Genomic DNA, 21746 nt, shown 5'->3' with positions numbered 1-21746 from the left:
TAGATCCTGAGGAGAAACAGTAAAGTAGTATTTCTTACCGTGATTTTCTTTTCCTATGAAACTATCAAACTGGAAGAGCCAGAGTGCAATCCTGCATTCACCATCTTTCTTTTGTCTATAGTTCTCAAACTTGTACTTAATATATCTAAAGTTTTCTGGTTGTTTAATAGCCGTGGATCCATGGATCCCAGAGTTGAATGTAAAGAGTACATTTTCTCCCATTGTCAATTTAGGACAGTTCATTCCTTCATCTCTCTTTACTCAGAAGTCAGTCTGTCAGTCTTGACAGTCTGACTTGACTGATTTCAATGGAGATTCATCCCACAAAGGTATATATAGCATTGCTGACTTGTTGGATGGAATGTATTTTTTACTTTTTCATTTTGTACTGTTCCTTTGTTTCTGACAGTTTCTTGATACAGAATGACAAAAAAAATTTTTTTCTGGAGGAATCATGAGAGATAATAGGCATTATCTTACTCAGTGTGTAGCTATTGCTGATGTGATTCTTGCTTTATACTTATTAACGTTTAATTTTTCCCTTGCCAGGAAGGAGCTTTTGCATTGGTTTTCAAAAGTATCCATTACCCAGGAGAAGCTATTGCTACCAGGTTAGTAAAAGTGTTTTGTGCTCAGGAATATGTGTATAGCCTAAGAGAAGCTGAGGATATATGCAAGCTCTATGATTTTTGATATTTAAAGAGGGTTTTTCATTTTAACAGACAACTGATTTTTCTACCATTATATGGGACTTACACGCAGGAAAGGTCTCTGATAGTTTTTTTTGTTTGAAACAGGAATGCCTATAGTTACAGCTTATTCTTCATAAAAGCTATATAACTAATTTGCCTGTTACATTATTTGACAGGAGGGGGAGTCCTCTACTTATTGGAGTTAGAAGTGAATCTAAGCTTTCCACTGAACAAATTCCCATCTTATATAGAACATGTAAGTTGTTAAAGCGTTATAACCATACATGAGTTATTTTTGTTAAGGAATTGATTCAGGAATTGTTGAGGAAGTGAGACTTTGTTGAACACCAAAAAATGCTTGTGATACTATTAGCCCCACAGATAGACATGTAGCTACTTCTGTACTACACAGCACTCTATGGATGCTCAAAATGGAACTTGTTGGTTGATATGACACACTGAAATTAACATGCAAATATGGTTCATTTTTTAAATAAAGTCAACTGAGTGTATTCAGTAAATTCAGAACACTGGAAGTCAAAACATGATAATGCATTACAAAGGGGACTTACACATCTGTTTATTAGAATTTCAAGTTATGTACATGCCAAAATTAAGCTTTCTGCCATTGAAATCTAAACTATGGCTAGATCATCCCTTTTGTTTTGTTTTCCTAATTCCTTTGTGATGTATAAGGTTAAATACACCTGTTTTCAAACAGCTAGAATTCTGTATTTCAACTTGATCTTGATTATTTGTGTGGATTTTTTTTAATTGGCAGGTAACATTGAAAACGTAAAGAACAGATGCAAAACACGAATGAAAAGACTGGATAGTTCTACCTGCCTTCATGCTGTTGGAGATAAAGCAGTTGAATTTTTCTTTGCTTCAGATGCAAGGTGACTCAAAACATGGGCGATGTATGTTAGCAGTAGCGGTTTGGTTCTTAACTCTACCTTTGTAATTCAGTGAAGAAATGCAATTCAGTGGGACAGGCTGCTGCTTGCTAGAGCCTCTTGCTAGAGCTGGCTAACCTGAGACCCTCCAGACTGTCCTCAATTACAGCTCCCATCATCTCTGACTGTTGGCCATACTGAAGGGGGATTGGAGTCTGTGACATTCCTGTATGTCTCTGGGATTCCACCTCCAGATTCCCCATGCCTGGACCAGGAAATCTTCCTGGGAATTCTGCCTCAGTCTGGGTCACATATGCCCTTTGAACCCCAAACTTCAGCCCCACCACCTTTTCTCCCAAAATGTGACTACTAGTGTAGACTGTCCGTATAATTGGTGTAGGAATAGGTATAGAATAGGAACTTGATTTGGTAGCTCACATGACTAAGGTGACATGCACAATTTTAAAACAAACTGTATTATTTACAAGATGTTAAATGTTGATGATTATTGATTAATATGTTGTTGTCCCTACTATATCTACCTATCCTACCCCTCTAACCACAAAACCTCCCTCAACATCCCAGCCCCTCTACCCAGATGTTCACTTCACAATCACTAATCCTATGTCCTCTAAGTCAATTCCCTATCTAACTTTAACTGTCAAAATCAATCACTTTTCTCTTTCAAAACCCACTCTGAACTCACACACACCCTTCCACCTGTCAGCCTTACAACGTCCACACCTCCTAGCATTCCATTAACTCTTTCTTGCCTGAATAACATTTCATAACAAATTTAAACATATTTCATTAGAGTCCAACAACATGTGGAGGGCCACAGGTTAGCCACCCTGGCTCTGGACAGTCTAAGCATGAATAATATGAATGTGAGGGCCATCCTAGAATGTTGCTACCAGGTGCTCAGCTGAAATGGATTGCTGCTAGATGCTTAGCTAAATGCTCTCGAGAGGTTCATGTGTTGCAAAGGAACATATTGAGCATTTTCATGTGCAGTGGAGGGAGAGAAGGAGAGAGAGCTGAGTTTCTGCTGCTCCCAACAGCTGGGTGTGTGTGCAGCCTCCAAATCATTTGGCTTGTGGCCAGGACCTGGGGAGTGCATAATCCAAGCTCCTGCTTATTCTTAGCCCTGTACTTGCAAGTACTTGCACTTAAATTGCATTGGAGACTCTGTAACTCATCTGTGTTTTTTTGTGTTTTTTGTAGTGCTATAATTGAACACACCAACAGAGTAATTTTTCTAGAAGACGATGATATTGCAGCAGTGGCTGAAGGGAAGCTTTCTATTCATCGTCTAGAACGTTCTGCTAGCGACGACCCTTCTCGAGCCATACAAACCTTGCAGATGGAACTGCAGCAAATCATGAAAGGTAAGGGCAGCTGAACAATCTAGCTGGTGCAAGGGAACATGAAGAAAGCTTTTCTCCATGGGAACCGAGATAATTTTCTGTTTCAGACCTTCGCCACAGGAAACATAGTGTTGGAGTTGGGCAAAGAGAAAAAAATAGTGACAGTTTAATTATACAAGGAGACTGATAAATATCCTACAGTATTATTTATGGAAGCTGGTGTTTCCAGATTTGGAAACTGGTTCTCTTGATATTTGAAGCTTCAAGTGTACATCTGTGAAATAATTCTTTCTCAGTTTAATTGTTAATAAATATAATTAATACTAGCATGATTTTATTTAAAACATTTATATCCCAACTCTTTCCGCCATCTCAGGCCACTTATAATCATTTAAAAACAATTGCCATATACATATAAACCATCTGAACAATAAGACACAAACATCAACCAAGAACAATAAGTAAGCAGAAGCAGAAAATTCAGTAGGTGACAAATGCGTTTTAATAGGCAGCAAGATATCAGTAGTATAGGTACCTGACAGATGTGGCTAAGAATCTGGGTGTCTGGACTGATTTGACAAAGTTGTGCTAAATCACCATAACAATTTAAACTTCTGTTTAGTACTTTCATTTGTGTTTTCCACATCTCCTTCGACTGAGTGATCCTATGGCCAGATCCTATAGACTTCCAGAGCCCCTGCAGTGCATAGGCAGTAGCCCAGCTTGGGAGGAGAGGGGGGAAAAACAGAAAAAGTGTATTGCAGGGAGCAATCATTTTTCCTATTTTGCTCCCTTCTTTGGAGTCAGTGTGGGGGAATTTCTTAGGTCAGATCCTGTCCTAGAGTAGTTTGCTGGCATGCTCATGGGTGGCTCCATGGAATGGAGGGGTTGCTCACCTGTGCTGCCTGTGCCCCACCCATGACCCCACTGTGCTGTTAGGGTTCTTTAGCTTAGCCACCCCATGCAGTGCATGGAGTTATTTTTGCAGGCATAATGTTGCGGAGGCAGTAGATCTAGAGCCCTCTGCCTCACCCTGATGCCCTTCAGCCACTAAACTAGTGAGTGTAAGGACTGCACCTTTAATTAAGCTTAGTTATTGTTTAGGAACATTAAATATTTAAAATGAGGTAAATTGTCCTAATCCCTTGTACGTACTTTGCCCAGTCTTTCATTAGCAGCAGTTTAAACTTGTGTTGAAGCTGCCATTCTGTCCCTGATTATTCTTGCTGCACATTCAATTCTCATTTAAACAGTAATAAGAAAAGCACTATGAAACTGATCAGTCATGTTTTATAAAAACAGGGAACTTCAGTGCTTTCATGCAAAAGGAAATATTTGAACAACCAGAGTCTGTTTTCAATACCATGAGAGGAAGGGTGAATTTTGAGACCAACACAGGTAATGGGGGGAAATCCTAATCCCACTCAGCATTGCCACTACTTGGTTAGAAACCTCCTGTGAACTAAAGATACCTTCTTGCTTCTGTTTTGTGGAAACCACAGTTCTTTTAGGTGGCTTGAAGGACCATTCGAAAGAAATCAGAAGATGCAGACGATTAATAATTATTGGTTGTGGAACCAGTTATCATGCTGCAGTGGCTGTAAGTACAATATACTCTTGAATATGTAAGAAATTTCATGAAAAGGTCTTCAAAGTATGGTTACAGGGATTTCGTGGTTTTTATTTTATTTATAAAAGGTCTATATATCACTTTTTGTTTAAATACCAAAGTGGTATAGAATAATAAAATAAACTACATTAAAACTGCAGAAGTATGCCATCAAGCCAATAGTGGTCACCAAGGTGGGGTGGTGGTGCTCTCCTGACCTCCAGTCGGCCGCATTGCTGCTGCACACCAGGAGGAGGTGAGGCGGCAGTGCTGCCAGAGCCAATCCGGTGCTCCTGCCAGTGCACTTGGATCTTGCCACTGCCTTACTGCTCTTCCTGTCTGTTCTTGTATGTAGCAATGACGTGGGCAGCCATTGATTAGGGGAGCACTGCCATCCCACCCTTCTGCCCTCTACTGCTTACTACAATAAACAGAGGATAAGTGAGCAAAAAATGAGTGTCCAGTAAATGCTTGGGTAAAAAAGAATGTCTTTAACTGCTGGCAGAAATGTGCCACCAAAGGTGCTGTCCATATCTTTGAAAACTTTTAAAGACATTATGTAACATAAGAAGATAAGAAGATCCCTGCCGGATCAGGCCAGTGGATCATCTCACAGTTCTCACAGTGGCCAACCAGTTGCCTATGGAAAGCCTGGAGGCAGGACATGAATGCAACAGCACTCTTCCCCACTTATGATTTCCAGCAAATCTACGGTATTTCTTCAGAGGAAATGCATCATGCATATGATAGACAATTTTTGGAATGGCTGTTCATTGTAGAAATACTAGCATCTTGCAAATAGTTGTTTTAAAGCTCTGATGAGGCTGGTTTTAAGTTTACTTTTTTCTGTTAATTTATTGATCTCAGCACATGAAGACTGAAATTGGTTCTACTGTCTTTATGTCGTTTACAGACCCGTCAAGTTCTGGAGGAACTGACTGAGTTACCTGTAATGGTAGAACTTGCCAGTGATTTCCTGGATCGTAATACTCCGGTATTTAGAGACGATGTATGCTTTTTCATCAGTCAGTCAGGTGAGTTTTAATCTGCCATCTTGGTAAATCTCTTTGATTTGGGTTTTGGATCTTTCATGGCTCAGAGGCAGTCTGGAGTAGGTTTTTTATACTCACAAGTGAAATCAGGTGTGCTTGATTTCATCCTGGGGCTATGATCCAACTCTTTTCTTCATAACCAGACGGTAGATTCCTGGCTGGAGTGCTTTTTTACCAGCTTAACTTTGTATGTCAACTGCTCCCACTGCTGGAGGAAGAGGATTTTGCTGTTGTCATAATGTGCTCTATGTGGGGCTGCTTTCTTTAGGTGGTCCAGAAAAGGATGCCTGCATGTGAAAAAACTTTCAAGAACAGGCCATGTATACCTTTTTTTAATTGGTTACCATCTTTTTCCAGGCCTAATTCAAAGTGACTCTCTGTTCATCAGGAAGTTTAGATATTTATTGACAAAGAGTAGGGCTTTTTTTTCTGGTTGGTGGCCACTAAAAAATGGAATTCCTCCCCCCACCCTGGAACCCAGGTTCCCGCTTTCCTTTCTTTCAGAGAGGTAAAAAACTATTTATTTCATTGTTCTTCTTCATTATGATTTTACCTGACAGATTTGCAGCTTTGACAGCGTCATTATGTTATCTGCTGTTTTTTCTGTTTTTGTAATTGTTGATTTGTTTCAAATGAATAATTTTAATTTATATCCTTTCTGTTTTGAAGTGATTTGAGAATCATTTTGGTCAAGAAGTGGTGCACAAATATTTTAAGCAAGCAAACAATTTAAATAAAAGACAAAGTCAGGAGCTGGCTCTATTTTATGCAAACCCATGCACATTAATGCTAACAAATACCTTGAAACGGGTGTATAAAATTTACCTATTGCAAATTCCAGTCATGTAGGCCAGGGATGGAGAACCAGTGGTCCTCCAGATGTTGTTGAACTCCATTTCCCATCATCCCCAACCAGTATGGCCAGTAGTTAGGGATGATGAGGGGTGTAGACCAGTGTCATTTGCAGAACCACAGGTTCTCCTTCCCTAATTTAGGCAAAGCTTTGTTGGTGATTACTTGCATTACTCAGGGCCAAACATCTACTGTTAATAAAAAAAATGTATTATTTAGCAAAACACAATAATTTCACAGTAGATATATCACAATAAACGTGTAAAATAACATTCTGATGTGTGACTACTCTAGTAATTCACTTTAGCTATTAAATGGGAATTTAAGTTCCTACTAAAAGACTTTGGGATTTATCTGTTCATATACAAAGCAAAAACCAGGCTCTTCACATCTTTGTAGAGAAAGTAATAAACAGAGTGTATCCACTGAAGCAACTGAAGCAGTGGTTCCCAACCTTTCTGGTATGGTGACCAACAAGTCCAAATTTACGTGGTACGGTGACCCATCAATTTATTGCTGCATGAACTGGGAACCTTAGGTTTTTGGCAGCCATTGCTTTCATGTATTTTAACTGCAACTTTGCCTATTTTTGTAAACATTACTTGAGGCATTCAAGCAAAACTAATGTTCCTGTCAATATGGAATTTGTTGAAATATTCATTGTACTTACAAAGTTATTCAGTTTTTTTTTATGGAAATGTAAGCACACTATCTGATTACAGGATTCTTTGGGTTTACTTAGAAAGCCTGCAACCTGCTTGTACAGACTTTCCAAACCATAGGTTGGAAAAGGCTGATTTAGAGAAATAGATCCCTCTTTTATTAAGTGAAGAGTCACTTGGCAGGAGAGTGACATTATGACCCAACTGTCTCTAGACTGTTAACAATGAGAGGCAAAAAACTGGAGCCTGTGGGTAGAGAAATGGGTCATTCCTGATCATTGGCCATATTGACTGGAGTTGACAGGAGTTGTAGTCCAACAGCAACTGGAGTGTTACAGACAGGTCCCTCACCTCTTATATAGAGTATTGTTGTCTTTGAAGAAGAAAAATACTATCAAAATGCATTAGGCTGCTTCAGCTGAGTGAGTTCTCCATATGGCACCAACTTAAGGTTTGCCTCTTTTTGTTCCCGTGCTATTTCTGCTGAAGTCTTCTCTTTTTGCTGTTGCTAACAATGGACAATGAGGCTCCCACAATGAGAATATGCTAGGAAATAGAAGATACAATGTAAGCAAACATTACAGTTACTCCTTCATTCTCTTTACTTAAGTTTTAAGGGTCTCATTAACATAAGAACAGAGTTGCCATGACTGATGCAGATTTTCTGTCATGCAAAACACAGGTTGAGGTCAAAGAGAAAGCTAAGAAAAGGTATGAATATTTTCAGATTATATTTTGGAACAAAGGGTGACGTAGGCTACAAGGCTTTTCTGTCAGGATGGGTACAAAATTTTGAGAGTGGCTGATTTCCCATAGTATAAGAGGCCCATGACAATGGATGGTATTCACCTAACTATTTGTGCTAGAGCAAGGATTAGCACTTGTTTCAGTAGAACAGACAATGAAAAAATGGAAATGGACTGCCTTCCAGTTGATTCCGACTTATGGTGACCCTGTGAATAGGGTTTTCATGGTAAGTGGTATTCAGAGGTGGTTTACCATTGCCTCCCTCTGTGGCTGAGAGGCAGTGATTGGCCCAAGGTCACCCAGGGAGCTTCATGGCTGTGTGAAGATTCGAACCCTGGTCTCCCAGGTCATAGTCCAGCACTTTAACCACTACACTACACTGGCTCTCAGAAAAGACAATAATGCTGAGGAAAATAGAAGGGAGTAGAAAAAGAGGAAGACCAAACAAGAGATGGATTGATTCCATAAAGGAAGCTACAGACCTGAACTTACAAGATCTGAACATGGTGGTTCATGACAGATGCTATTGGATGTCGGTGATTCATAGGGTCACCATATGTTGTAATCGAAGGCACATAACAACAACAAACGGGACTTCCCCCCCTCCCTCGGTGTGTGCCCCACGTCATCCCAAAATTTGCTCCACAGGGTTGGGAAAAAACCCACAACAAGAGTTGGGAATGGGCAGGGGGAGAAGAAGATTCTGTCTCGCTGATGGGACTATTTGTTTAGCACTATGTTGAATACTGTCAGGACCCCTCCTTTGTCTACCACCCTGTCACGGTCCCACCTCAGGGTCCTGGTCTCTTAACGGTTCTCTCACCGGTCCTAGCACAGATCTCTCAAGATCGCAGCACCACCAGACAGTCCCTGTAAACAATATTGCCTTGAGACTGTGCCTTCATCTCCTCCTGGCTTATCGCTACGTTGTGTCTGGGTGCACTTACAGGCCACAACCCCCCTGTATCTTTGTGCCTATAAAGATTACAGCCCTGAGTTGTTTTGGATACCTGATGATGTTTCACTATCTCTTTGCCACCACCATTGATAGTGTTTGCCAACCTTGATATATGCCCTGCCTACCCTTCTGGTCTGTGAAAGCCCAGCCAAGGATCAGGCATTTTGGTAAACCAAGAACTATTTATTTACACAGGGAATAACAAGATTACTTAAAGGTTCAGTCAACATGTGTGTGGTTTCATAAACTGTGTTACTCTTTATATTTCTTAGTCATAAATAACCTGCCTCACTACCTGTCTAAATCCAATCCACCCAACAACCCTCTCCAAAAACCCCTCTCAGAACTCCAGCCAACCAAGCCCCTAACAACTGTCATCCTCTCATTTATACCTTCAGACACTCAGACGCACAGCCAATCATCATGCAACATTTCAACCCATGTTCCCCCCTCTCACTCAGTCTACTTACCACATATACTCTAATAAACCCGCACTTACCATATTTACAGTAATTCCATTTACAGGGGCATCACAAATGCATCCCAACATCTTTACTTTTTCTTAAGTATATATTCTAATGTAGTTCAGCTTTATATAGTAATGAGTATAAAATATAGGAAAACTGCACACTCAATGTTTAACAGATGTTGCTTTTCAGGGTTCAATTATGTGACGATCCCAGAGGTGGATGAAGTGAAATTCTTGACATGTGGGTAAAAAATTAAGTAGAAGTTGTCATTCTCCTAAAGAGGAATTTGAAAGGTAGATGTAATATGAAATAGATAAATGAGACCTAATTATGAAGTTTCATTCTGATGAATTTGGGCATGAATAAGGACAATGGTGTGTTGTTCACTACATGTGCTAATTAACCTAGCAGTTGCTAGGATTATCAATTACTGTTGTTGTTGGTCACTGTGCTAAATTAAGCTTTAATTGAATTTTCACAGTCTGCACTTCTTCATTTCATTACCATTTGACTCCTCTTTATACATGCACCCCCTGGGTGCATTTGATTTATACAATTAATCCAAGTGGCTATTTTTAAAACCCTCTGTTCCTCCAAAGAGCTCAGGGTGGTATTCAAGGTTCTATCTCCATCCCTGATTTATCCACAAAAGATTATGCGGAGTGTATTAGGCAGAGAGTTAATGACTGGTCTAACGTCACTAAGTGAATTTGAATTTGGGTCATCCTGGTCTGACATTACAGCCTACTACACTGCACTATATTTCCCATGACTCCTCAGCCTAGGTTCCTGGTGTTAGGAGGGAAATAAGTTCCTCTGGCTCACATCAGTGTTCCGTCTGCCAGGTGGGTGGGTAGGAGAAGGTCTTAAAGAGTAAGACAGAGAAGAACTTGGGGATTATAACACTCAGCTTGTATTTAAATCATTGCCAATGTTCTCTTTCTGAACCAAGAAACTACAAAAGTTGTCACTGTTAACTGAGAAGGGAGCAACATAGGGTCTTCCTGTGAAGTCTTTCTATGAATGGGTGATACATTTTTAGCCACATGGCTTTTTCAAGTCAGTTCCTTCTGATTTTATATGATAGGTTAATAAGTTTGTTGCAATTCTGAATTAAGCATAATTGTTAATATGTTCTTGCATTGAAGGGGAAACTGCTGATACCCTGATGGCCTTGCGGTATTGTAAGGATCGTCGAGCGTTGACAGTTGGAATTACAAACACTGTTGGAAGCTCAATATCCAGGGATACAGACTGTGGCGTACATATCAATGCAGGACCTGAGATTGGGGTGGCAAGCACAAAGGTAACTGACATTTACTGTCACTGATGGTTTTTCTTCTTTAACCAAATCATCGGCCCTAGCATGTTTGCATGGAGTGCTAGCATAATGTCCCTGCATGGGGCTACAGCACCATGTCTTACGCTTTATGCCAGGCCAGCTTATTGGTCCATCTAACACAGTGTTGTCAACTTGGATTGGAAGCGGCTCTCCAGGATTTCAGATAGGAATCTTTCCCAACTCTATCTGCAGATGCTACAGATTGGACCTGGGATCTTCTGCATGTAAAACACATCCTCTGCCACTGACCTGCAGCCCTTCCCACTTCAAAAATGTAAATTATTTTGCTGGTACAGCTAGTTTTTGGAGCAAACATTAAGCAACAAAATTGCTTTTTTTTAAAAAAATCTTCAGGCTTATACCAGCCAGTTCATCTCTCTTGTAATGTTTGGTTTGATGATGTCTGAAGACAGAATTTCCTTGCAAAACAGAAGACAAGAAATCATAAGCGGTCTGAAGTCATTACCTGGTATGTATGTGTATACTATTTGGATATATCAGGATGAGAACATTAAAACTCAAGACTGTGTGGACTGTTTCAGACTGGATATGTAGAAAAGTGTCCTGAACTTGCCTACCAACTTTCATTCTGATGTCTCAGTCTTGAAAGGCATTATTACACTGTGTGATTGTTGGGGGGGGGGGTTGTTTTTCACTTTGCTTTCACCATTTGAATGAACACTGAGCTAGATTCCAAACATGAAAAAAAATGGAATCATGTTCTGAATGTGTATACAGTAGGCCCCTGCTTTACAGCGCTTTGCTTTACAGCGTTCCGCTAATGCAGTGGTTGTCAATTGCAGAAAGGCCCCGCTTTTACAGCCTTGTTCCACTTTTACGGCTTTTTTTGCCATCGGGCGCCATTTTTGTCAATGTTAGTCAATGGGTTCCGCTTTACAGTGGTTTTCGCTTTACAGCAGGGGTCCGGAACGTAACCCGCTGTATGAGTGGGGCCCCACTGTACCAGATACCTCTGCAGTAGCAGGTGGCAGGGCAGTGATGCTTGTGCAATGGGACTTTTTCTCCCTCTCATTTATTTATTTATTTATTTATTTATTATTTGATTTATATCCCACCCTGCCTCCCAGTAGAAGCCCAGGGAGGCAAACTGAAGCACTAAAAACACTGAAACATCATAAAAACAGACCTTAAAATACATTAAAACAGAACAACTTTAAAAACATTTTTTTAAAAACTTTGAAGACATTCAAAGTAAAAAAACAAATTGTTTTTTTTAAAAAAAAAAAAAGGTTTAAAAACATATTAAAAAGCAATTCCAACATAGAAGCAGACTGGGATAAGGTCTCAACTTAAAAGGCTTATTGAAAGAGGAAGCTAACAGATGGCACCTGCCTAATATTTAAGGAGAGGGAATTCCACAGAGAATTCCACACTAAAGGTCCGTTTCCTATGTGTGCAGAATGGACCTCCTGGTAAGATGGCATCTGCAGGAGGCCCTCACCTACAGTGCGCAGTGATCGACTAGGTATATAAGGGATAGGACGGTCTTTCAGGTATCCTGGTCCCAAGCTGTATAGGGCTTTGTACATCAAAAGTAGAACCTTGAACTTGGCCCGGTAGTAAATCGGCAGCCAATGCAATTCTTTTAGCAGTGAGGTGACATGTTGGCAATACCCTGCCCCAGTGAGCAGTTTCGCTGCCCATTTTGTACCAGCTGCAGCTTCCGGACCAACCTCAAGGGCAGCCCCACATAGAGCGCATTACAGTAATCTAGCCTGGAGGTTACCAGTGCATGGACAACAGTGGTCAGGCTATCCCGGTCCAGAAACAGCTGTCTTACCAGCCGAAGCTGGTAGAAGGTACTCCTAGCTACTGAGGTCACCTGGGCCTCTAGCGACAAAGATGGATACAGGAGCACCCCCAGGCCTACTCTTTCAGAGGGAGCATGACACCATCCAACGCAGGCAACTGACCAATTATCTGAACTCGGGAAACACCAACCCATAGGGCCTCTGTCTTGCTAGGATTCAGACTCAGTTTATTGGCCCTCATCCAGCCCACCACTGAGTCCAGGCAGTTGTCTAGGGCTTGCACAGCCACTCCCGATTCAGATGTTACAGAGAAATAGAGCTGGGTATAATCAGCGTACTTCTGACACCTCGCCCCAAATCTTCTGATGACCGCTCCCAAGGGCTTCATACAGATGTTAAACAGCTTGGGGGGGGCAAGATGGTACCCTGCGGCACCCCACAGCACAACTGCCAGGGGACCAAAAGACAATCACCCAATGCTATTCTCTGAAATCGACCCTGGAGATAGGATCGGAACCACTGTAAAACAGTGCCTCTGATACCCATCTCACCAAGTCGGCCCAGAAGGATACCATGGTCAATGGTATCAAAAGCCGCTGAGAGATCAAGTAAGAGTAACAGGGTCGCACTCCTGTCTTTCTCCTGATAAAGTTCATCCATCAGGGCGACCAAGGCCGATTCAGTCCCATAACCAGGCCTGAAACCAGACTGGAACTGGTCAAGATAATCTGTTTCATCAAAGAGTACTTGCAACTGCTGTGCCACAACCCTCTCAATCACCTTCCCTAAAAAGGGGGTATTCCTTTCCCCACGTATGCCCTGCATCTTCCCCAAATCTGCTCCAGAGGGTCGGAAAACCCCTAGAACAGGTTTAAGGAGCATGTGGGGAGAGGAGGGGGGAGAATGTTTCATTGCGCAAGCAGAAATCCTTGCACTGACAGAATGTTGACGTAGCGCTACATTGGATACAAACCTATGTGAGTAAATATCTATAGCTTTTTATTTACCTTTCCTTGAATTAAGTTTCCAGTTTTAAAATAACTTTGTATTTTGAAATGTTGACATTTTACAGTGATAACACTGCTTTGTGCTAAATTCAGGACCTTCAGGAAAAAAATACAATTGAGGAAACAATTTGGTGATTAAATTAAACCAAAGGCCATTCCACTTTAACTCTCAAATCACCCCCAAACTGATTTTTAAATTCTCTGTATTCTCAAAGAAGTTTAAAAGCAGTTTGGGGGGATTAGCATAGGGACCAACAGGAAGAAATGTATATTGAGGCATCAGGAGCAAGGAAGAACTCTCAAAACACTATGTTTTGCTAGTAAAGACAGAATGAAAAAATCTGAATTGATGTAATTGTGCCTACATCTGCTATATTACTATTTTTGAAATAGAGACCTGTTGGCACTGCAGTAATGTAAATAATTTTCTTTTTAATCTGTTGGTAGAGATGATTAAAGAAGTACTGTCCTTGGATGAGAAGATACATGATCTGGCACGTGAACTATATAAACAGCGATCACTTTTGGTTATGGGTCGTGGCTACAACTATGCCACTTGCTTGGAAGGGGCATTGGTATGAATTCTTCCTCTTCACTTTATGATATTTTTCCTGTTGCTTGTTTTACCTGGAATATTTACTTGTATTGAGATCAGCTGATGAAGGGTGGGTTAAAAGACATGTAAGTAAGTCTATAATTAAATACAGTTGCATTTTACATCTAAGAAAAACATATTTGCATATATTAGGTTTTGCAAAATCAAAAGTATGGTTGGATCTAGACTTCACTCCTGCTAGCAAGAGCATCTTCACAGTAGCATTGGCAGAAACACTCTTACAACTGATGAAGAGGGGGAGATGACATTTGCTGATTCACCCCCACCTGCGACCACCTCTTGCTCTGTTTGATAGGCTCCTCTAACCCTCTGGAACAGTGGGAGATGGTGCTGGAGTGAGGAAGGAAATCAGCAAAAAGCCCCCCCGCCACTGGCAGGATCAAAAGCATGGATAGAAGGAACTTCTACAGAAGGTGAAGTCTGGATCCAACACATGGAAATTTGTCAGATCTTTTCAGGTCAAAAATTGCATATATAGTAGTTTTTGATTTTTTTCTGTTTTTGTTTTTTTAAGAAGTTCTAAGAACTCAGTCCCTCAATAAAGGATTATAGGTTTTCCATTTTCTTCTGCTTTGAGTGCAGCGCACCAACTGTTGCTGCTGTGCAGCTTCCATTCATTGAATCAAGATTTATGTGTAGGAAACATCACAGAACACCCTTTGAACTGTATGAAAAAGGTGTTCATTTGTCTTAGATTCAAGACATCTCTGATCTTCCTTTTACATATAGGCATGGGAAATGTATATACACATAGTTTAATATCCAAAGAACCACATACTTGTGAAATGTTGCGTATGGGACTTCGGGCACACTGAAAGTACTTTTTGGGTTCCAATGTCTGTCAGCATTAACTGCTTGCACTTAATTATTATTTTTTTAACAATGTAACCAATGCATTTTTTATGCACCACTTGCTCAATTTGGTTTACAGAAAATCAAGGAGATCACATATATGCACTCTGAAGGTATCCTGGCTGGGGAACTGAAGCACGGGCCGTTGGCTCTTATAGATAAGCAAATGCCAGTTATTATGATAATTATGAAAGATCCCTGCTTCACAAAGTGCCAGAATGCTCTACAGCAGGTCACTGCTCGCCAGGTAAGCTGCCTAGTTCACATGTTACTTTTATTATTAGATCTTCCTTGGCTGGCATGTTTGGTGGGAGGGGAAAGCTGATGGGCTGCATCTCACAAGGACTGGGAAGAATATATTTGGCCACAGCATGGAGAAGTTCATCAGGAGGGCTTTAAACTGAATCCTAAACGGGAGGGAGACATAAACCTGGTGGTAATGACTGATGAAGGCTTATGCACAGTAGCGGGACCAGAGAGATCGGCTCTAATAGGGCCCAGTAACAGCCCTCAGAAAAATGTAGTAAGGAAGCCAAGCCATAAATCACATGGTCTTCGATGTCTGTATACTAATGCGCAGAGCTTGGGAAACAAGCAGGACGAACTTGAACTCTTAATACAGGAGGGGAATTACGACTTGATAGGTATAACTGAAACTTGGTGGGATGACTCCCATGACTGGAATACAGCAATTGAAGGATACAACTTGTTCAAGAAGAACAGAAGGAATAAAAAGGGAGGTGGAGTTGCGCTATATGTTAAAAATATATATCCCTGCACAGAAATACAGGAAGATGAGCTTGGTAGTTCCACCGAGAGTATCTGGATTAAAATAAATGGGGCAAGTAACAAAAGGAATGTGGTGCTTGGAGTCTACTACCGACCACCCAATCAAGAAGAAGATGAGAATGTAACTTTTGAAAAGCAAATTGCCAATGTTTCGAGGAGGCATGATGTAGTAGTAATGGGGGATTTCAATTATCCAGATATCTGTTGGGAGACAAATTCTGCCAAACACGGCCCCTCCAAGAAATTTCTGACTTGTGTTGGAGATAACTTTCTCCTACAGAAAGTGGAGGAAGCAACCAGAGGATCAGCTCTCCTGGACTTGATTCTAACCAATAGAGATGATTTGGTGGATGAAGTGGCAGTTACAGGAACTCTGGGGGAAAGTGACCACACCATACTTGAATTCTTGATTTTAACAGAAGCAAAAGCTGAGAGTAGCCATACGCGCACCCTGGACTTCAGGAAAGCTGATTTTAATAAACTCAGAACAATTGTAAGTACGGTTCCATGGCAAGCCACCCTAATGAGAAAAGGAGTCCAAGATGGGTGGGAGTTTCTAAAAAAGGAAATTCTAAAAGCGCAATTGCAAGCAATGAGGAAGGCAAAATGATAACAGATGACAAAGAAAAGTCAGAAGTGCTCAATTCCTACTTTGGCTCAGTCTTCTCCCAAAAAAAGGTCTATGACCCTCCCGGGAAACATGAAGTAGAAGGGGCAGGATTGGAGCTTGAGACTGATAGACAAATGGTCAAGGAATACCTAATCACTTTGTACGAGTTCAGATCTCCAGGACCTAGATAAACTGCATCCAGCCTAACATCAGTCCCTGGAAAAATTCTGGAGCAGATTATAAAGCAGTCAGTCTGTAAGCACCTTGAAAATGCAGTGATTACTAGGAGCCAACATGGATTTATGAAGAACAAATCCTGCTAAACTAATCGCATCTCATTCTTTGATCGGGTAACCTCCCTTGTAGACTGTGGGAATGCTGTGGACATAATATATTTTGACTTCAGCAAAGCTTTTGACAAAGTGCCCCATGATATTCTGATTAGCAAGCTAGCTAAATGTGGGCTGGATGAAACAACTATCACGTGGATCCACAGTTGGCTCCAGAATCATATAAGAGTGGTTATCAATGGTTCCTTCTCAAACTGGGCGGAAGTAACGAGTGGGATACCACAGGGCTCGGTCCTGGGCCCAGTGCTCTTCAACATTTTTATTAACGACTTGGATGAGGAGGTACAAAGCATGCTTATCAGATTTGCAGATGATACAAAGTTCGGGGGCATAGCTAATACTGTGGAAGACAGAAACAACATTCAAAGGGACCTTTATAGGCTGGAGCATTGGGCTGAAAACAACAAAATGAAATTCAACAGGGATAAATGCAAAGTTCGACACTTAGGAAAAAGAAACCAAATGCACAGTTATAAGATGGGGGATACTTGGCTCAGCCATACGACATTTGAGAAGGATCTTGGAATTGTCGTTGATCACAAGCTGAATATGAGCCAACAGTGTGATGTGGCTGCAAAAAGGCAAATGCTGTATTAGGCTGCATTAACAGAAGTATAGTTTCCAAATTGCGTGAAGTACTAGTTCCCCTCTATTCAGCACTGGTTAGGCCTCATTTTGAATACTGTGTCCAGTTCTGGTCTCCGCACTTCAAGAAGGATGCAGACAAACTTGAACGGGTTCAGAGGAGGGCAACAAAGATGATCAGGGGACTGGAAACAAAGCCCTATGAGGAGAGACTGAAAGAACTGGGCATGTTTAGCCTGGAGAAGAGAAGACTGAGGGGAGATATGATAGCACTCTCAAGTACATGAAAGGTTGTCACATAGAGGAGGGCCAGGATCTCTTCTCGATCATCCCAGAGTGCAGGACACAGAATAATGGGTTCAAGTTGCAGGAAGCCAGATTTCAACTGGACATCAGGAAAAACTTAGTAACTTTTAGAGCCATACGACAATGGAACCAATTACCTAGAGAGGTAGTGGGCTCTCCGACACTGGAGGCATTCAAGAGGCAGCTGGACAGCCATCTGTCCGGAATGCTTTCATTTGGATTCCTGCATTGAGCAGGGGGTTGGACTCGATGGCCTTACAGGCCCCTTCCAACTCTACTATTCTATGATTCTATATGATTCTAGGTTGATATAGAAACCCTGGTGGATCAAACCAGGGGTCAGTCATGTCCAGCATCCCTGTTTCCAACATGAACCAACAGATTCCTCTGAGACGCTTACAGCTCTGAAGGCAACGATCTTCTCCCATTGTCTGTCCTAAACATCTAGTATTCAGAGGTATACTGTATTTGGATTTGGAGGTTCCTTTTAGCTATTGTTGCTAATAGCTATTGATAGACAAACTTATGGATTGTAGTTCTAATCGCCTGTGTGTAATGGTCTTCACCCTATCATTTCACAGTAAATTCTATAACTTAATTGTGAATTGTGTGAAGATGTGAGTGCTTTTATCTGTCCTGAACCTACTCCCATTCAATTTCATTAGATGATTCTAAGTTCTAGTATTACTGAGAGGTGGGGGGAAATCTCTTTCCATGCCCTCCATACTATACATAATTTTATAAACTCTTACTGTGTTCCCCATTTGTTGTAGTTAATTTTTCATCACAGAGAAGGCTGCAGCCCTATGATTATCTTGTTGCCCTTTTCATTCCGCACAGCATCCCTACTTTCTCTGGCCTGTGACTGGTGCTAGAACATCCTTCTCCTTGTGTCTGTGTGTACAGATTTCTAGGTGGAAGGGAGGGGAAACAGGCTGCCAGCAGCTGATGGTCCTCTAGCCATTTTCAGCCTATGGAAGCAAGTGCTGTAAGCACATTATACTGGATCCAGGAAAATACATTTTATGACCTTAAAGTTGTACATAACATTTTGATTTGATAAATCAGAATACAGGCATACCCCGCTTTAACATACGCAATGGGACCAGAGCGTGTATGTAAAGTGAAAATGTACTTAAAGTGAAGCAATTATCTATGCATGTACTGCACGGCAATCGCCACTAGATGGCAGTGGCGTCATGCCATTAAGTGTCCGTAATTGCGAAGCGCGCGTACGTTAAGTGGGGTATGGTGGTGTATGGAGCATGTACGTTATAGTGAGGTGACGTTAAGTGAAGTGACGTTAAGCGGGGTATGCCTGTAGTGTATACTTTTCAATTTCCCATGTTTTTTTAAAAAAAGTATTTTCCCAGAGGGGTATGGTGGAAGAAGTACGTTTTTTTTCCCTGTGGCTCAGAGTTCTCTGTACTATAACACAGGCCTATAATTATGAAGTTACAGCAACATTTCAGCTGATAAGATGCTGAGTTTTACATTTAAACCATGCACTTAATCATTGTATGCCTGCAAAAATTAAAACAAATTGTAATGGCTTTTTTAAAATTTAGCTCTATTGATGTTCTTCCTGCATGTTGGAGAACTATTTGAAATATGCAATGCAATAAACTTGAAATATAGATGAAATAACAGTGTAACCTTTCATCAACATTATTTGATTTCTTGCTTTATAGGGCCGGCCTGTTATATTATGTTCTAGAGAAGATACTGAAAGCTCAAAATTTGCTTACAAAACTATTGAGCTGCCACAGACAGTAGATTGCCTGCAAGGGGTTTTGAGTGTTATCCCTCTACAGCTGCTTTCATTCCACCTGGCTGTTCTCAGAGGATATGATGTAAGTTACTTCTATATTTAGGCACTTCAATTAAAGCACTTATAGAAACGCACTTGGACACTTCCCCTGTTTCTTCAGACTGGAAGCAAGAATGATTACATGGAATTTAAACAAAGGCCTAGTTGTGTTGCGGTGTAAATTCAGTGCAAATCTGATTTAATTTACTTGTAACTTGGAGTATAAACTCTGCTAAAAGTGAAGTAAACAAGTTTACAAAATTACAAGAATAGTGTTGGAGCACATGCCATTTTTCTTTACATACTCATTCCCATTATCCAAAATACAAGAACTGGTTCATAGCAGTAGCGCCTGCACCATCTTCCCTGCCACCTTACTCCTCCCCCTCTCAGTGAGCGGCACACCTGCCAGGAAGCTAGCATTGTGGTTCCACCCCATAGGGTGAGCAACTAATCATACATAGTAGTGATGTCAGCCTGCAATTTCTTCTACTATGCATTTTTGTATGTTTTTTTCACCAGTATATTCATTTTTATGCACACTTTGCCCTAATATATGCATTTTTAGAAACATTCATTGGAGAACTGCACTGCAAAATTCCGATAAGTGCAAATTCTGAAAGATGGCTATGTTTCAGTTCTCGTATTGTTCTGGAAAATGCAAATTTGATCATTTGCCTTTAAATGCAAACTGAATTCAGTTTGTCCCCCATCCCCAGATACACCATATTATTTCTATGTAATCTGTGTCAGTGTTCATGCATGTTCTCACAATTTGATGATAATCTTCCTAATGTAGCTATGGAGACAATCTGCAACTGAAAAGGGGAAAGAAGCAGAGGCCTGGGTCATGGTTCAAATAAGGCAGTAGACTAGAGAGAAGACAGAAAGTAGAAGTCAAGGGAAAAAGAGCTGGGAAGGAATATGGCTAGCTGTGGCCATATTTCCATATACACTCCCAACATTTGGGGGGAAATACACTGAGTATGATGCATTATATTTTATCTGTTTTACTCAGTGATTTATTTGAATTTCTTAAATGGAAAATGTTCCTATAAGTTGTAATTTGCTGAGAATCTTTCTTTCTTGTTCCCAGGTGGATTTTCCAAGAAATCTGGCCAAATCTGTGACTGTGGAATAAACATTATGCTGTACAATATTTGTTACCCATAATACTAAAGTATATTTCTGTCAATAGGACTTTAGAAGAATATTTTGATGATGTTGATTCTACAAAGCATAACTCTCTTTACTTCAGTGGGATTTTTGATTTTGGAAACCTTGAGCCAGTACAATGGATATATCACTAACTGGAAAGTATTTAGGAGGGTTTTATTGTTGTTTTAAGGAGATATTTAATGTGCCTTTAAATATTTGTTACATGCCTTGCACCAAAGTGCTCTTGCTTGTAACCTGTATCATCTCTGAAACAACCAACTTGCCAAAGAAAGGAAGAAAAAGCATTGTTTACGTATGGTTAATAAATGTTTTTCTATTTCTATGACTGTGCAATATATGTAAATGTATATAACTTTTTTTCTGAGTTACTGTGAATAAGTCAACACTATACATTCAGCCTGAATCTATACATGTTTACTCAGAAGTAAGTCCCCCTGAGATCAGTAGGATTTACTCCCAGGTATATATGCATAGGACTGCTGCCTTAGTTTAAATACAAAGTATTTATATATGCACAAATGTATAGCATTTAAGTTATTTTTAGTATGTTGGTTGTATGTAGTAGTGGAAATGTCTAGGATTTAAACCTGGGCTGATTTTACTAATTGTGTACAACTGTTTTACTGTTTATGCTTTGTACTTTTAACTGGAATTCTATTTCCTATTATATTTACCCATTCCTACTTATTTTTATGGGATTGAGAAAATATTCCTGCATCTGTATTTCCACAGACCCTTTCATCCATTTTGCATCTATCTATCCTTCACAACTTCTGCACTATTGTGAATAAAAGTTATTCAAACATCAGATTCAGTTCTGTTTTCCTGAAAATTCTCTTTAGACAAAATACCATTTTACTTGAGCCAAATTATCTTCACCTTCCTGAATAGTATTATTTAACGATATAAAGCTATTGGATAGTGTGTGAGCTCAAGAAGTTTCTATGTTAACTATTGTACAGCCAAAATGCTATGCAATTAAAGAGAATATCAACTTCAAAATGTTTGACTTGGTTTTCTGATTCTTTTTTAGAATCTTTATATATAAAAGCCAGTCTCCAACATTCCATCCACACCCTCAAAATTTTGTAATACTCACTGACTGTGGTTCCCAAACTTTCTCCCATGAACCACTTGAAAATTGCTGATGGTCTTGGTGGACCATTTAATTATATTTCTGCCTGTTGCATCTGTCATTCCATAGAATTTAAACTGTAGTACAG

General features: G+C 40.3%; 1 protein-coding gene across 2 annotated transcripts in view; it reads left to right on the top strand.

Annotated features, from left to right (window-relative positions):
• The window catches only part of GFPT2 (glutamine-fructose-6-phosphate transaminase 2), a 34580-nt gene extending 13055 nt beyond the window's left edge, over positions 1–21525 (top strand). For both annotated transcript variants that reach the window (XM_061617287.1, XM_061617288.1), the window contains exons 7-19: positions 550–611; positions 869–948; positions 1474–1591; positions 2813–2976; positions 4258–4353; positions 4458–4555; positions 5478–5598; positions 10454–10611; positions 11002–11116; positions 13874–14001; positions 14974–15141; positions 19226–19387; positions 20441–21525. In XM_061617287.1, the coding sequence (XP_061473271.1) occupies positions 550–611; positions 869–948; positions 1474–1591; positions 2813–2976; positions 4258–4353; positions 4458–4555; positions 5478–5598; positions 10454–10611; positions 11002–11116; positions 13874–14001; positions 14974–15141; positions 19226–19387; positions 20441–20485 (1515 nt within the window). In that variant the 3' untranslated portion in view covers positions 20486–21525. The remainder of the gene's footprint in view (positions 1–549; positions 612–868; positions 949–1473; positions 1592–2812; positions 2977–4257; positions 4354–4457; positions 4556–5477; positions 5599–10453; positions 10612–11001; positions 11117–13873; positions 14002–14973; positions 15142–19225; positions 19388–20440) is intronic.
• The last annotated feature ends 221 nt before the right edge of the window (positions 21526–21746 follow it).

Source organism: Rhineura floridana, chromosome 3 (assembly GCF_030035675.1).
Source record: "Rhineura floridana isolate rRhiFlo1 chromosome 3, rRhiFlo1.hap2, whole genome shotgun sequence".
NCBI classification, from domain to species: domain Eukaryota; kingdom Metazoa; phylum Chordata; class Lepidosauria; order Squamata; family Rhineuridae; genus Rhineura; species Rhineura floridana.
This window is presented reverse-complemented; position numbering and strand designations above follow the sequence as displayed.